This window comes from Anas platyrhynchos, chromosome 4 (assembly GCF_047663525.1).
Source record: "Anas platyrhynchos isolate ZD024472 breed Pekin duck chromosome 4, IASCAAS_PekinDuck_T2T, whole genome shotgun sequence".
Taxonomy (NCBI): Eukaryota; Metazoa; Chordata; class Aves; order Anseriformes; family Anatidae; genus Anas; species Anas platyrhynchos.
Window position 1 is genome coordinate 22,529,445 of NC_092590.1, and position 18,318 is coordinate 22,547,762.

The 18,318-nt window shown below is 36.4% G+C and overlaps 1 protein-coding gene across 7 annotated transcripts in view; it reads left to right on the top strand.

Annotated features, from left to right (window-relative positions):
* The window catches only part of FAT1 (FAT atypical cadherin 1), a 108,767-nt gene that overhangs the window by 20,767 nt on the left and 69,682 nt on the right, over nt 1-18,318 (top strand). For all 7 annotated transcript variants that reach the window (XR_011808966.1, XM_072037171.1, XM_038178995.2 and 4 more), the window contains exon 3: nt 14,541-14,855. Coding sequence is in view for 6 of the 7 variants with exons in the window: in XM_072037171.1 (XP_071893272.1) it covers nt 14,541-14,855 (315 nt within the window). In the remaining variant the exon portion in view is untranslated. The remainder of the gene's footprint in view (nt 1-14,540; nt 14,856-18,318) is intronic.

Here is an 18,318-nt window from a genome sequence, read left to right on the forward strand (position 1 = left end):
TGGTAACCTAGTGTGCTAAAAATGAACACAATTCTCATGTGTCGCCTGTAGTCCCAGATGTATTCATGCACAGAGGGAGTTCTTGGTAGTTCAGCTTGAAAGAGTTGCATTATAAAGAAGCTATGATGGAATGTATGAATGGAGCTATGTATGGGATCTTATATTTTTATACCTTGTCCCCTCTATTTCTCCAAAGTTGTGAGAGTGAGGTGCATAGCTTTTTCAGTTAGAATACATTTCCATTCGACAGATTTATACCCCTGTCGTCCCATCCTGTCCCCCCTCCCCTCCCCCCAATCCTTTGCCTGTAGATTTGCCGTGACAGGGTATATCCTGTCTCTATGAAAATTAGAGATTGCTGTCTAATGATAAGGGTTTAATCTGCAACGAATCAGACATGTGGAAACTTCTGTCTATGGAATTTTCTGTTTGATCTGAGAGGAATGCCCTTGCTGTGCCCTTCCTGTAATGAAAGCAAGGTAGAGTGAATCAAAGTGATTCTAGATAAGGTTGGAATGTGTTCATTGGTTATGCCTCTATTATATTTGGTGTTAAAATTTTGGTTATATGTATTATTTTACTTCCCAAGAACATCATAGTTCATCTTTTTAAATATACCTTTTTTCTGTTTTAGTTCAAGTGCTGTTTTTATTGATTAAATTCCTGAGCTAATTACTCAGCTTTGAACCTTGGAGGTGTCAAAAAGACAGATATTCTTGTCAAACATTGAGCATGCTCTGATAATACAACAGATTTGTTGTTACTTTAAATAATTTTACACTATTCATTAAATCTTTTGTCTTAAAGATTTCTTTGTGTAACGTTGTGAAGAACAGCTAACAGTTTCTTTCCCTGTGCCTTTTTTTTTTTTTTTTAACACAAACAGTTAATGATTAACAAATGTCCAGCTGCCTGTGCAAGGAATGTTAATTACTTCGGGTGGGGGAAAAAGATGACATGCCTTTGCATAAGGATGTTTGGTATCATAGTTCACTTTAAAGGTACTTTGAATAGTACAGAACCAATTTCAGCAAATTAACCAGAAATGGAAGAAAATGATGTATGTCTCTCTTCAATGGCTGTTTGGATGTGTACTTCCATACCTGTGCTACTAGCTAGGACAGGAATATTTCTGGGTTGCCTGGGTTTGTGTAGAACATTTTAAAGCAAAAAAGTGTGTAAGAAGAAATAGAAGCTTGCTACGAAGTCCTCAGAATTGTTTTGTGCATGCATTTAGGGAAAACATGGCTCCGGGAGGAGAGGAGGGGAAATAATAAAGACCTAACCAGTTCTTAGTCCCCACTATTTCATACCATTTCTGACTAGTTTTCCAAAGTTGGACTTGTGTGTCAAGTAAGGACGGAAGCCCAGAGATGAAAAACTGTGCTTGCAAATGCTAAAAAAATATCTTGGAACCTGCACTTTTCAATTTAGTTTCTTGCTTACATTAAAAAATATTCATGCTGAATGGTGACGTTTTGGACTGACTTAAATCTTCCAAAGGATGGCAGCAAAAAGAAGTAATTAAAAGATCTGACATGGAAGAATGCCTTTGTTAAAATTAGTGTTAAAAATAAATACAGGTGCTACAGTATTAGGGGAAAAAAGATGAGTTGTCAAGCTGACAAGTCAATTTTGAGGTGCACTGTTTCTCAATAAGAGAATAATGATTACAGTGAGAACAAGATTACTGCAGATTATGTGGATTAAATTTGAAGTGAATATTGACCTAGCATGTGATGATAGGAGCAAATGGAGTTAGAAATGTATGCCATGTAATGTCTGTAATTCCAGAGGTGATTAAAAATCCTTTTGAAACTGAGTAGTTCAGTCTAGTCAAACACAAGAATGGCCAGCGTTTTTGAGAACAGTCCTGCACAAATAAGAAGACTTGAGGAGGTCACCTGATGCAATTCCACCTCTAGTTTCTGCATATTATTTTAATTACTTAAAACAAGGAAAAACATTCAGTGGTCCAGGAGCAAAATACATTTTGTGCCTAAATAGTCTGCCAGTTACCTACAATATCATAGTACCCTTTCACTTGCATTAAGTGTTCTACTGTAGAAGGAGTTGATCAAGGTTTTATCATGATTTTATGACAGTTAAACTTCTTGTTTGACCAAGAGTTTTTCAGTCACATAACTCATTCTCTTTGATGTATTCACTAAAGGTGCAGAATCATCTTCATTGAAAAATGTTTCTGTGGAGAGTAATTAGTGGAGGTTTCCAGCAGAAATTCTAACAGAGATGCTCTGTGTTTATGCAAATGCTTGCAAGTTCTATTATTAAGCAATAAATATGGGACAAATGAAATCTATAGATTAAATAATTTTTAAACTATTAACTTGCATTAGCTTCTACTACCTTTAGTTATTCATTTTTTTTCCTTCCAGAAAAGTTCTAATAAAACTCTGCAGGCAGTTATACATTATTTATGTGAAAGAAAACAAGCAGAAAAAAATCACACCAGGAAACTTGCAATTAAGCAAGTTTGAGATCTAATAAGTCATTTATAGTTTTCTAGGTGTAACTGTACTTTTTACTTGTTAAGTATTGATTCTTCAGTGTATGTGTAATAATTTGTTTATATGTGGAGGATTTCTCATTTTCTTGTTATGATCATTGTAACCAAAGAAAATTAACTTTTTTCAAATCTCAAAGTTCTTTGTCTTCATGAATGATCTGTTCTCTCCTGTAGTCAGTATTCACTCAGAAGCAAGTTCAGAAACACTTCTTTGACTGGCATTTTGTTTATTTTGAATCATATACAAAGGCAAATAACATAAAATTAGTATGGCAATTACTGATTGGTGCTAGATCCCCTCTAGATACATGAGTAGAAATAAAGTCTGAATAAATAAATGAATACTTTGAAGGTTAATAAAACTGACTGTGTCAGAACGAGGATGAATGTCTTTTGATGTCACCGGATCCCAGATGCTTTAATCTCATGACTTCATTGATTTGCTTTGTTCTCTAACACTCCCATACCCACAGGTACACCAGCTCTTCTTTGTACACGCTAAGCTGTTTAGGAACAGTGTTTCTTTTGGCAGTCATAGGGTGCCGTTGTGCATACAGCTACCTGGAGTAATAACACGAACAGCAATGGCAGCCTGGGTTGCAGTACTTCCACAGCATGCTTTTCTTGTCTTTTCATGTGTATCAGTATGCTTTCTAGCACAGACTTGTTCTGGCAACTGTCACTGTTCCCAATTAGTTTCTGCACCTGAAAATAGGCTGGAGACTGAAAGCTTGAACCACAATTGCAGTAGTTCAATACACAAATTAGTATAGCTACCACGCACGTGCTAAACTTCTGTTCCTGCATGTAATAAGTCATGAGCCAGTGGTGCTGTGAAACGCGGCTGTAATTGCTTCTTACTGCACAATGGGACTGCTCTGCATAACTTGTTAGGCTTTCAAAATTATTTATATGGAAGTAGTATGAGGTAGACTGCAATTGTTCAAATTGCAACCAAAAAGGGAATGTGAGAGAAATGTGCTGTATGCTGGAGAAAGATTTTTGGGTTGCTTAGGACAATTTTCCTTATTTAGGACAGTTGTTGAACATTGAGATTTACAGACAAAAAGCAAATATACTTGTAGAACTGTCCAGGTATTTTAATAGTTTGCAGAGGCCTAAACAACTGCATCCTTCTGGATCAACAAAATCACTTTCTGTACAATTAAATATGTTTTTCCTGTGTGTAATTGGCTTCCCCGTGTGTCTCATTATTTTCCTTGTAGCCTCTTCTTCTGCCTAAGGGGGGACCTAGGTTAATCTGTCAACTCCAGTTAGTTTTGAAATTCCTGAGGCTGTTTGCAGAGGAATTTCCCCTTCAGAGGCTCCCCGTTTCCCAGTTAAATTTATTGGAGTGGTAACACAACTATTCACATTGTCAACAATTCTTTAGTACTGGGAAGGCTGACAGCAAAGTTAAGATTCTTACTGGGTGAAGCTGCTGTTCTTAAGGATACTTGCTTATTTATATGTGAGTATACATACACATTCTTACAAACTTGCTGATACACAAGCAAGTACATACACACACACACAAAAAAATTGATGAAGTAACATTTTGTTCTTGGGTAAACAAATCCTAGGCCCATACAACCCTTTATTTGTTTCTAAATCTCAGACAGCTTCAGTCAAACTTCTACAATTGCATGACCAGTGTTTAAGAGAGCAGGATTTAAAGGTAACTGAATAGTGTAGCCAACATTATCCCAAAGTATTTTTGTTTAAATATATTGAATGATTCCAATTTTTATGACAATTGTGTAATTATATTCCTTGGGACACAGAAACCTGTTGTATCTAATTGAAGACAAGTGTTCACCCTGAGTAAGGGGGTGGACAACTGGGACTATGATGTGCATCACATTTCTGCAGTTTGCTCGTGCTAGAGGGTGAGATGAACTGCTTTTGTGGATACTGAGAACAGCGTTCGGCCCACAATCTGCTGGCCATTTCTGTGTTCGCTAATATTTCACAAACCTGCAGTAATGCTGGTTTCCAAAAGCTTCCATGGTGGAGTCATGTTTTGCAGCATGTTTTCTCTCAAATAACATATGACTGATCGCATCAGTAACAAAGCTTGTTTTACATGCTCTCTTCAAAGAAATATAGTTTGTATGTAGTAGTATTACAATAATTTTTCTCATTGTCATAGGAGCTGATGCTTTGTTTCCCTAATGTCATCGGGGGAGGTTTTCCCTCTACACTGAGCTTCAGCAATATGGAACTGTTCCTCCCCATATAACAATTAGAGTGCCTGTTTGAAAGCCTGATGTACAAGTAGCCTAGCTGACAGAAATAAGCTGGAGCTATTAAAATAACCGTAAATGAAGCTGACAATAGGAGCTGTCTGCCATTGTCCCAAAAGAGTTTTTGAACTGGAAGTAATCAGCCGAGTTCTAAGGCAACCCCGTCAGGGATCTTCTAATTGCAAAAATTCCCCCTCGCCACCCCCTGACTTCCTGAAAGCAAGTTCACAATCTTTGGGGGCCTTAACACGTTTATTACTTTTAGCCCAGACTACATTAGTATGGAGTCATAATTTCTGGGCATAATCTTTTATGTAGACAGTTTAAAGAAAGTATTTTTAGAACTTCTTTAGAACAGACTAAACACTGTTTTCAGTTCATTTGACTTGTTTTTGTACAAATGTGCTGAAAGCAATGTGGCAAGAACTGGAAGCCAAAACCTTGCTGGGTCTAATTATTTATAAATCTTTTTCTTGGACCCTAATGTGTTCTGCTTTGCCTCCTTAACTAAGATGTGCAAAATCTGTTTTCTTAATGTTTTAAAATAGAGTCCTGCGTTTGCAGAGTTTTAACTGTGCGCATCTTTTCTCCTAGGTCTTCATACTACCTCTAGGTATTTGATTAAGTAATAGCTGCTCTCTAAGCTATTGAACGTTCTGTATTTCTTCTTAAAATATCTGTATCTATCTCATTTATAAGCTGCACATAGGGGAGATCAATAGTGACCCTTTCTCTCCAACACAATTCAAACTGCTGCCATCTGTTCATAGTTCAGAAGCAATGCATAAACTGTTCCGTGTTTTAAGCTTTATGTCAAGGTCTGGGTTTGACCATATGCTGAGGTTCTCTGGATGCCAAGTTTTTGTCCCAAAATACTGTTTTATTATGAATGCATTGGGAATTTGTATGCATTTATGAAGGTGAGTCTGCCAGGTTCGACTGGACACTACTAATTTTTGGCTGTTCCAACAACTAGTCTCACTGTCGTTACATTAGTGTCATAGACAGAAATTATTTCATTTTTCATACATTATATTATGGAATTTGCGAGTTTTTAAAACTTATATCAAATTTACTTAAAGTAATGGTAGAAAACTGGATTTGGCTGTATCCTTTGTTATATTTCACCATTTCAGTGGAGTTAAATTTGAGGTACAAACCAGGTCAGAATTCCTAAATCATAACATTCATAATTTTGTGATAAAAATCATAATCATAAAACTGATTATGCTTGAGCTTTTAGTTCATTATTATTTTTTTCTGTTAAAATCGCAGATCTGTTCTAATGGTGATAATACTACTTTCTACATGGTCTAAAAAGTTGTGTGTGCTCTAGGGACCATGTATGCCCTACGGTATTATTTTTCCCCTTCCACCTTTCTGAACTTGCAATAACTGGACCCTGGAAAGAGCACAAGCATTGGTGGACATGACATGTTTGAAGTTCCTGCAGCTCCACAGTGAAATGTCATCTACCAGTTAAAGAACTGGTGCGAATTCATTACAGTTGCATCAGCTTGCTAATACTGCTAGTGAGAAGTTATTTGAAACTTTCTAAGCAGTGATTTATGCTAGAAAATGAGCCATTTGTCCTTGAAACCATAACTAGAGTTGCTTTCCATTTAACAGTACTGTCTGAGCATGATTTTTCAGCTGGTAGTACACAAGATGACATGAAACTTATCCAGCTTTCTGTGTCAAAGAGCTATAAATACAGAAGTTTCATTCAAGTTTCTGGGTATCTGCTTTTATAAAGGGTGACAAAAGACTTGTGATTCCGGTATATAAATTTCAGCTTATTTTTAGTGTTTTTTTCCCTAGGTAGTCCTGAGAGAGATTTTCTGAGTTTGCTGAAGCAGAAATTATAAAATCTGATATTTTATTACTTATCTTCAATAACATATGCAAGAAATATGTTTTTTAAAAGAAAAAACTAGGATACAACCACTGTATAGAAACATATTTAGTGTCTAAATAAATAATTACATAAAATCTAAACATGTGACAAGCTGTAAATGTTAAAAGAAATATTGATGACACGATAGATGACATTTAAAGCCTTTTGGGCTGCAAGTAATAATCCTAACTCTATAGCCTGTGAACATAACCTGCTGCAGAATTTTTCAAAGGTAGTTGTTTTTCTGGAGGGTTAAGGTTTTGTTTTTAATATTGTTTTTGGAAAGCAGTTATCCAGGATACACACAAAAGGTAAAGGCACCAAGTTACTGAAAAAAGAAATCAGAATGTGTTAACTTCAGGTTCAACTATACTCAGGCAAAATCAAAGAATCACTGAATTGTTAAAAAGAAACAATGCAACTGTTTCAAACTAAATTGAATTCTTAGTGATGCATATTCATATTCCTTGGATGTTTGCAAACAAGTAATTTGAATTCTTCATGAGTTATGCAAAATGCAATATTGATGGCTTGTTGCTAGGCTGCAGTCTTCCTGAGTGTGCCTAATGAGATGCTCCTGGAGAAGAGGAGAGAGAAGAGTAGCGAACACCTCCCATTTATGTGTGATTCAAAGGCAAGCAATAGCTGCTGCAACTTCTTCCTCTCCTTCAGGGCTGTAACCAAGGATTATTTATATTCTGAAACAATACAGTTTAGTCTGTTGTGTGAATCAGACTTCTTGCATCTGATATGTGTGTAGCTTGTATTGTCAGTGGTAAGTTTTTAAATTACTACAAGTTCAAACCATATTTCTCTGGGTGGCTCTTGCACTTTGTTCCATAGAAGCATAAACAGGTGATGCTTCCTGTTACGAGTGCACATGTGATACAGGTAGAGAAGGCTAGCACTTTTCCAGTTCAGTTTATTTATCAAAATACTACCACTCTTACAAGAGAGAGGTTGTATATCATTTGTAAAAGTTTGTGCTGCCAGCCGCAGGTCTTTAGTATTTCACAAGTTAGAGTGCAGAGCCTTTTTTGGCACACTGCCCTGTTTATACAGGGCACAAGCTGACATTTCACTTCGGCAAAAAGAATCTCATTCCATTCCTTCTTCAGCAGGAGATTGTTTCAAGTTCACAGGATGGAGATTTTGGTCTTTTCAACTGACATTTTAAGTGCTGAATAGTTCCTTGTCTCTGTGACAGGACATACTCAAAATCTTCAGTACTTAAGGACAGTTGGTTTGTGTAGTATAAAGACCAATGTTTTATTGTGCTGCCTTGTTTGTTTTGGTTTTGTTAAGTGGTTATTATTTGGCTGATCAAATAATATTAAATTTCGTTGGCATCGGATGCTGTTGTAAAGGAACTGTAGGCTTAAGGCTTAGTTGTTCCTCACAGGATGCTCTGTAGAGACCTAAGTTACAGTAGCACAGCAGCCACAGGGAAAGTAAGGTTTTCTTTTTCTTATTTTATTTTCCCCATTTGGAAATTCAGTATGTTCCATGTGTCAAAGCTTTCTCTTTTCAGTGTACTCTATGGCACATAGGACTACTTGGCTGTACATATGGCCATATTTAGATACTTCATGGCATTTTCAGTGTCGGACTGTAGTAGTGGTAAGAGGTTGTCTGGCCCATCAGAAATATAGATAAATTGGCTAGAGGATTTTTTAAATTGTATTAAAAGTGGAAAGGATCTGAGATATTTCACTGGTGATAATTAGTTCTAGAATCACAATTTGTACCAGGTACTACAGACAGGTATAGTACTTGTAAGTAGTGTGCCCCGGTCTGCTGTAGTTTCTTTTATCTCGTGCACCATAACTGTTACTAAATTTTTATTCCCCTCACCCCTTTGCTTCCCCCAAAACTACTTTGTATAAAGTGGAGGAAAAAACAACAACATACATAATACACAGGGTTGCATTTGCCTACTGTCCTGGTTTGACTGTGCCTCTAGAAATTACTTAAGGGGAAAAGGAGAACGAAAGAGTATGGATGTTCTTAGACTCCTCTGGGGACTGCAGAGAAGCAGATAAGTACCATGTCTTCTATCCTGGATGCTTGGATGCTCTTTATTTTTATTTTATTTTTTCCTCATCCTATCAGATCTGTTATAGCCTCTCTATTTATACAGCTCACGGAAAAAGATGATATAAATGTCTTATTGTTAGAAGACAAAGCATGACAATGTTGTAATATTTAGTAAGATTTTACTTTAAAAAGAAACAAAAAGAAAACAACAACCACACCAAACCACTAATCAAGGACTCTGATGTGATTATTTCATTGTTCTAAATGCCAAAGTGAAGTTCCACAAAACTTAAAGCAGCAATTTGACCAGAAAAAAATGCAGACTTTTGAGATGGGGTTCTTTTGACCCTTGTCCACATAAAAACTAATATTATAAATATTGGTAACTTTATAGAAAACTATATGCAGCCTATGTAGTGGTAAGAGAGATTCAGGTAGTAAATGGCAGTATGTACTAAGCTGAATACCACCCCTAATTCTATTTTTAATTGAAAAGATTGTGTAGACTTTAGTGATGGCTTACAAGAGTAAGTGACTTACTCTTTGGTCAGAACTCGAGCCAAAGTTACAGTCTGTGTTGGTGTAAATGCAGGCTTGTGCCGCTGAGGGACAGCATGCCGTTGGTAATAACGTGCTTAATCTACTCTTTTTTTTAAATCTTTAATTGAGATTGGCTGTTCATTGACGGTCATATTTGATCAAAACCTGTGTTCCTGCAGTTCTTAAAATATTGCCTTTTCCCCTCAGAGATGGCATTTCGGCAGCTGAAGAAGCTTTTTGATTTGTCCAGCTTATTAGAATTTAGATTAATTAAGTTTGTAATCAGATTTCAAGAATCATGTTCCAGGCCAGGGATTTCTCTTAGTGTGGTTTAAATGCTGCTCCCAGGGCAAGTTCTACTAAACTGTATTTTCATGCTTTGCTGAGAAATGATTGCAGGTTTTGATTTCCATTACAGAATCATTAATATTGTTAATGAGAGTTCTCATGGATAAGTACACTTAAGGAGGATCATCCCTGGGAATTGGAGGTATTATAGTTTAGGCATTTGTTAATCAGATAGAATTGGCAAAGGTAAGACTGTGAGATTTGAGATGGATTTATATGTTTATTTTTGTTTTAAGAGTGACTGGTTTTAGTGATTTGGGTTATGGGATTAAAGTTGGAAGTGATGTTGGTTCTTGGCCTGAGTGGGGTTAATGTTCTAATTTTTCTCCATTTGCTGTATTCTTAAACCAGCATGTTCCTCCATACTGAATGCTGTCTTATTTCCGTATAGTATAGTATTCACTTAGGACTTTTTCCTTCTTATAATAAAATCAACAGAAAAGTCCAGTTGCATCAAATAGTAGCAATATCTGGCCTAAAATTTCAGACTCACGGAGATTGTAAAACTCCACTGTCGTCTTGCAAATGACTGAGAAACATTTCATCAGAGCTCTTTTGTATTCCCCTTTGGCAGTTAGCAACTGATGAATATGAATTTATTTTTATCCTAACCACCTGAGAAGCTTAAAGATTGCATGTCCAGCGAAGTGAAAATGTTTTTGGAATACTCATTTCAACATATTTTATGAACAATAATATTTACAGGTCTTTGGGATTATCATGCATGCTAAAGATTCTCTGGTGGAACTCTGTGGAAGATTTATCTACTTGTCTTGCTACATAAAAAGCAAATGGCATGTAAAAGTCAAATTTACTGATTTGCTCTCAGTATAGAGAATAGGAAATTTGCTGACTAAAAATTTTTTTTGGATGTGAGAAGAGTTGGAGATAGAGCCTTTAACACATTGAAAATATAATAGAAGCACTTCTGTACTCCCTAAATGCGATTTGCACCACTGGAAGAAAAAGGCAAAAGTACTTCGAAGAAGACGAAACTTGCTGCTGAAATTGATGATACTGATTAACATCTTGCTGATACTTAATGGATCTAGCTGATTGTAAGATTAAAACAAATTAACTCTTACTTGGATTGGTTTATCACTTTTTTGATGTTTGATTTCTCATCATTATCTGCTGTAATGACTGGTGTGAGGTCAGATTGTGCAGTAATGTTAGAGGGGAAAAAATCCAAGTTCTTCTGATTGTGTTTTCTGACAAAAGTGCTGAGGCAGGACCAGAAGAATTCAGGTTTTGGTAGTCAGTGCTTCCCCCCCACCCCTCCCAATCTCCACCCAGGCTTGTGTACCGGATCAGTATCTGCTCCATTTTATTGTTGGGTGGCAGCAAAGTGCAGAAAGTTGAGTCACATTAATAGACCAGTCATGCATTCTCTATCTGCTTGCCGAGCTCTGAGTAATGAAGAAGAACAAGGTGTGGTGAGCTCCCCCACCCCCTCAACATGCAAGCAATGAAAGGAAATTTTTGCTCTATATCCTCCGTTCTTCTTTTACATGTTTTTTATACCGGAGGTATGTTATTTTGGGTCTTCATTTTAATATTGTCAAAGTAATCCACTTGTCATGTGTGATGTCCATCTAATACATTTTCCAACTTGCATACATGCCTGTCTATTCCATCTATCTTAAACTCTTTAAGTGGGAGGGGTGGAGTATTTTTTTTATGTTTTTTTTTTAAGTAACCTTTGCCTCTACTGTTTGATTAGGAATTAATCTGTTAATAACAGTAAAATGTAAACAGTTACATAGGCTTTTTCACATATCTGAATGCTCATAATATGTTCTTTCTAGCTACTTTATACTTCCATTTGTGGTTATAAACAGCAGAGCATAGAGAGAAAATGTTCATCCAGCAATTCAGTGTCTGTTGGGTAAGAAACATGAGAAAAATGGAAGACTAATTTTTACTGAATAACATTTTGTGTTACTTTTGCACACAGCATATCAGTGACCCTGTAGAAAAATGGAGAAATTCTGAAAACCAGAGCTACCCTGTTGGACGAAAATCTGTGTTATATGACTTGTTGAGTAGTCAGGTACTCAGACAGATTGCAGCCCTTTTCATTGGGCATTTCTGCAAAAGTCAGTGTCAAATACGCAGCAGTAATGCCAGATAGGCAGAACTAACTTGAAACGAAAAATGAACTGAAAATAAAGTTGTCCATTTTCTCTACTGTAAAATTAGTCACTATTCCTGTATCCCAGTAATGCTTCTACATATTTCTTTCTGAAATACTTACTGTTGTTGGTTTGGTGTGGTACTTTTTTCTTCCCTTTCCCCCTTTAGAATACGTGATATAAGAGAACAGAGACATGAGAAATGGCAGTTCACGAAAGCATAATTGGTTCAGTCTTCCTTTCCTTGAGGGAGGCTTTGATAATTAAGGTGGTAGAATCTGTAAATGCCAGGTGAGCAGATTGCAGGAGAGCTCCACTACTGCAAGAGTCTCTTTCTCTGTTTCTTTAATATCAGGCAAGGCTATCTTAAAATTAATCTGCCACTTCTGATGTAGTTACTGTTAGGAATGCAGGGCAGGTGTAAAATGATAATGGTTGCTCAGTTCAGCACGTAAGCATCACCACTGTGCTCTGCACAGACTGCAAGCAACAGAGCAGCATTGCTGGAGGCCCTGCAAAGAGGGAATTACAACAGGCTAGGCTTGTGTTTGGGAGGACATGAATGTTTTACAAAATTTTCTGAGGCATGCACGGAATCTACCCAGACTGAAGATGAAGTGTTTGCATGCCACATCCAGCATTTAGGTTTAGAAATGAGGCCACAAGAATTAACACATTTACTTACTCCCGGGCAAGTCTCCTGGCTGAAGCAGAGAAATGCAAAAGGTGTAACATAAGCAAGTTACAAAACCAGAATCTAGGTAACTGTGCTCAAGACTAGGTCTCCTTTTTTGAGAGAGCAAGTTCATGGTATCCTATTTAAAATCACTCTTTATATTAAATTGAGAAATGGTGCTATTAGCCACAGCACAAAGCAGCGTCTTTATAGGATTTTTTTTTATAACAAACTACAATTAAACAATGCAAATAAATACTGAGCTAAAGAGATGAATTGTAAAATGTCAGCGCCCTAAAGTGAACACCTTGACTTGGTTTCTGACGGTGTTCCTCTGCAAAGAAGGAATTTATAAAGCCACCAGTTAGCTTTCAAGAAAACTTGTATCTAATGCATATAGATTTTTTTTATTTTTTTTTTTCAAATTGCAGTGTGTTACCTGCCCCTTTCATCCCAGTGGTCTGAGACTGTATGCAACCAATTTCCATACTGACACCTGGTGGTAGTTCTGGGATACTGTGTTGCTTAAAATGCTATATATGTGCATTGTGCAGGTTTAGGTATTAGACACTGTTTCTTCCAGCCCTCCTAAGATCTTACTGACATCTTAAAATATAAGATGGTCAACCCTTCATACATTCTCGGAAAAAGCAAAGAAAGTAATGAGTAAATGAGTAATTCCTCAATATTTATCTAATTTTGTTTAGCCTGAATATTTAAAAAATAAAAATGTCTGGGATATGTGAAGGAAATCATATCTATAGTTATTCATTTTTTGTAGGATTTATTGTGAAAGGATAGTGGCATAGTTCATCAGAGTGTTATTTAACTGACAGTATGCATGTTTTGTGAGTGGCTGGGCTCAGGACAAGGGCCACACCATGCGTAGTCACGTCATATGACTATATCAAAAGCCCAAAACTGGGATCCATGGTGACATTTTGGCTCATCTGAACTCCAGTCCAAATTAGGTTAGGTATAATATTAGAGTATATAATAACATTTTTTCTTATCAGTATAAGAAAAAATAAGAGCCATGTCAGAGCCTTTCGAGATTACCACAGGAGCGGCTGCAAGGTGTTGGTCTCTTCCTTCCTCTGGAATGTATTTAGCTTCATTTTAAGTTCTATCTAGAAAATGATTGATTAAGACAGCCAGTAAGAGCAACTCGATTAAGAAAATAAAAGTGCAGTTTTATGGTGCAGTAACTCTGTGAATCTGTGTAACGTTCATCCCTTGACAAATAAGTTATGCCATGTCACAATTTTTTGATATACAACATATGCATTTTATGACTGTAGATTGTAGACTAAGGTGCTTGTAAAAACAGGGCTGTATTTCCTTCACAGTGGATAAAAATTTGAGCCCCTCATTATTTATTTAGTTCTGGTTCAGACAAACTGCTGTATGAGGTTTGTCTAGCTGTTCCGTAAATGGTAATTCATTTTATGGGTGCTAAAATGAGCTAGGTGTTGCTTTCTATTCTCAAAGTAATGGCAACCAGTGGTTGGTCATAATGCTACAAAGGTTGCCTTCAGGTCTAACTTTGTTTTCCTTTTCTGTGAGATTTCTGCATGAGCCTAAATACTTATGCACATTAAGAAAATTCAGTTAAATCATTTATTTGGGCATGTAGATAAGAATGTTTTATATTTAAGTATATTAATATGTATAACAGTAAACAGATCAAGAGTCTGGTATCCAAATCAGATAGTTTGATATACTATAATGTTCAGTATATTAATAAGAGAGTCATTCAAGCCCCCCAAAATTGTGTATTACCCATTATATTTAATCCTTCTGGCAAAATAGTTTGTTTTTTTTTTTTTTTTTTCAATAGTGTTAATTGATCTGATAAATCTCAAAAGACAATGGAAAGGAAGTTAAGTAATATATTGCTTTAATATCTGGAACACGTAATTGTTGAAAACTGTTTTATTGATTTTGGTTTTGGTGTTTTCAGGTTAGCTTTAATGCTTGTGTGTGTATATTAACACAGCTTGTAGAATCAATGTCAGCTATCCTGAACTTGTTGATTTTTTTCTCATTTTCTAAGCTTGTTGCTTGCTCTGTTTCTGCAAACTTCTGTATATTTATTGATCGTTCTCTGTTTATCTTTTGTCCTGTTAAACAGGTATTATTGAGACAGCTGATCGCCTGGATCGTGAGACTACTTCACATTACTGGTTGACTGTTTATGCAACAGACCAAGGTGTTGTGCCTTTATCATCTTTCATTGAAATCTACATAGAAGTTGGTGATGTTAACGACAATGCTCCTCAGACAACAGAACCAGTTTATTACCCAGAGGTCATGGAAAATTCACCTAAAGATGTATCTGTCATTCAGATTGAGGCATTTGATCCAGATTCTAGCTCAAGTGAAAAGTTAACCTACAAGATTACAAGTGGAAATCCACAAGGATTCTTTTCGATAAACCCCAAAACTGGTAAGTACAACACAATGTTTTATTTTAAATATGAGCGAATCAATTTATTTGCATAAATACATAAAATGGACAAAATCAACATCTCTAATATTGTAACCATGCTTCAAAGTAGTTATAAATGGGTATCTTGGTCTCTGTCAATATCAGTAATGTTTACAAGCCTGTAGAAGACTATCCGAGAGTGAAACTGTTCAAAGTACTTGACATCCGCACCCTGCACATTTAGGGAAGGCTTACTTCGGAGTAGCTTAGCTTTAGACTAGTCAGTGTCCATTTGCATTTGCAGTGCTGTAATTGTGCTCTTAGAATGTTTTAGCTTGGCTTCATCCAAACTGTTTTTAGTGATCTCTCTCTTCAAATTTTCATTCATAGTTTATTAGCCCATGCCCATCCCCTTTGTCTTGTCCACCAGCTAGTGTTAGCCAAGACAATGCAACGGGCTGTATGCATAACTGTTGCCGCTGTACAAGATACAAAATCTGGAAGGTAATCTATATGTGTGGTTGATGTGTAGTGAAAAGGAAGTGTGAATTCAGTGCTTTATTGGAAAACTTCAGAAAAACTTACTGAGGGTTTAACAGGAAAGTACAAATACAAGAAACAGCTCACCTTTTAGTATCTGTGAATTACAAATACTGAAATATATGTAGGGCAGAGAGACAGCAAACAAATAATCCATTTAAACTGAAGCTGCAGAGTGAGTTTAAAAACAACATAAATGTTGCTCTCCATCCCTTGTGAATGAATATTGAGAAAATAGGTATTCTGGATGTTTTTTACGCAAATCTTCCCTGATATTAAAAAAGAGGTAGCTGGGTAGAGCATGGTTCAGCTTTTCATATGTTATGTTTAGGTAGTACAAATAGTACAAGTTCTATAGTACAAATTACAGGAGACTTTTCTGATTCACTCAAATTTCTCAGAATCCAGAGATTTTTAGACTAGAGATGCTATAGGAATATAGATGGTGATTTTAATCTGTAACAAGCCTAGTAAGTAGAAAGGCATGACAAAAACCTTGTTATTCATTTAGCTCTTTGTTCACTGATGGGTGGAATTTCAAGGGGATTTAGAGGAGCGAGAAAAAAAAACAACAAACTATGAGTGAAAAGTGTTTTGTAGGTTGTGTTAACACTGTAGCCTTCATTCTGTTTCATAGTTGTTTCAGCTTAGGGTATGAAAGACTTACATGCTGCATCAGCTGCAATTGCTGTGTCAGCAAAGCTCTGACTGCAAACAGAGGTATGTTATTCAGGTTATTTCTGACAAAAATTTCTTAGTGTGTAAGTCTACTTGTGAGACGCTGCCAACAGGTACATATGAAATAGCTATAGCAAGAGAATGTCTTTAGTATAGTTAAGGCCTATATCGACTATGTTTACAGAAATGCTGGTTTGCAACAAAGGCAGCCTATGAAATAAAACAAGAAATATTCAAAACCAGTCATCTAAACTGGGTGCAGTAACGGTGTTTCTTTTTCTTTCTCTGCTCACACACATTTCAAAAGGAAAACTTTTGTGGTCATTCTTTATACTGTTACTCCTCCCTTCCTTCTGTTTTTGGAATTTATCATTTGCCTGCTGCTTTGATATTTATTTTTGTCTCAATCAGTGATACTGAGTTAAAAAAAAAAAAAAAAAAAAAAAGGCAGAAAAAAGTACCTGTGAGTTACCTGGAAAGAATTTGACTGGCTTTGGTGCTCAAACTGCAAGTGAACATGAATTCTACCTACATTTACTCTTTACTGTATATAATTGGCTGATCTGCTTTTGTGTGCTATGTCCTTATATCTTCTATACTGCATTTTCTCTTCTTCTTTGTTCCAGTCCTTTCCAAGTCCACTCTGCCTTCCCTTGTGTAGCATTTTCCAGACTTCGTGTAACGGACAATTGCATGCCTGCCTCACATAAGTTTGGAGGTGAAGAAACATCTTTATTCTTATTTTACGGGTAGAAAAATCAGTGTAGGAAGGGACTGTGACTTATCTTCAGACAGAGTTTGTAGTTTTCCACATCAGTAGCTTACTGGTGATCTCATTTATGCTAGAAAGAGAGCTTGAAGGAGCCCACACACAAGATGTTGAGGTGATAAAGAACACTTAATAGAAAGCTAATAAAGATTTTCTGTCAAGAGAGTTTCTTACCTGCCTTTATTGTGGCATACATACTGTAGAAGTAAGTATTGCAGTCTGGAGTACTGCTCAGCTCTGCATTAAAGGGGAAAAACAAATGGAAATAATTAAGTCAATAGATTGTACAATACAAGCACTGCAAAGAAAAAATCTCCCTCTGATTTACATTCAGCAGAGGAGGAAATATTGCCTTTGAGGGTGGTTAGAATAGCAGAGATGGGTAAATTCCTTGGTGTCTACTACTGCTACAGTTAGATAGACAAAGTTAATAAACACAAGAAGAGGGAAAGAGAAGAGGTGGGCAGAGGAAAAAACTCTCTTGATGATTTCTGTTGTGTTTCCAGAGTTACATTCAGGTAAGTTCAATGAAAATTAAATAGTTAGACCTCATACAATGTCTCCCATACTATACAGGACACCAGATTTCTTGTCATCTAGTGGATGGTATTCTTGCTTTCTTCTACATGTTCAGTTTGAAACTAAATCTGCAGTAGATAGTAACATAGTGATCAAGGTGAGTTTTGAGGTTATCATATTTGTTACTTCTAAAGTCTTCTGTCTACTAACAATCAGATCTGTTTAACCTGGATAAGTCTTATTAGGGGTGAAAGCTCTTTCAATAGGACTGCAATGTTAAGGACCTTAAAGATCACTTTAAAAGATTTCAGTTATTGTTGTAACACAGTGTATTTTATCCCCCTCAGTTAATTAAAACAGGACTCAGCTGAAGAGTACATTTGACCACAATTAGTGAGATCAAATCCTGTCATGTTTGCTTCTGCAAATGTGTTACCCTTGTTGGACCTTGTCAGGCTGTCACACTGACTGTATTTGTCCGAGGAAGAGAAACCTTTGCAGGGCCCCAGGTTTCCCGTCCAGCTGAAAGGGAGATAGGTCTGGAATATGAATCAAGCTTTTAACTGTATGCCATTGTAACATTGAACGTGACAGAGTGAAAGTTAAGCATCTGTTACGTTTGTTACTTTGGTTGGCTCTGCAGCCAAGGACTGTAATGGCATTCAGTCCAAGTAAAGCAAAGACAAGTGTTTGGGTTCTTAAAATATGTGGTGAGTGCTAAAAATACATTTCAGCTGATACTATGTTATTGTCTCCTCTATAGGTCAAGGATCCATCTTTTTCTGTCTTTTTATAGATTTAAACACTGTTGTATCATGGTCTGTGGCTACAACTCCCACACATTATAGTAATATAGGTTATAAATAGCAATAACCTACATGCAAATTATGTCAAGTAAAGTACTGCTGTCTGTTCTCATGCATGTAGCTAGTTTATTTCTAGAATTTATAGACTCTAAAATAGGATGCATGTGTG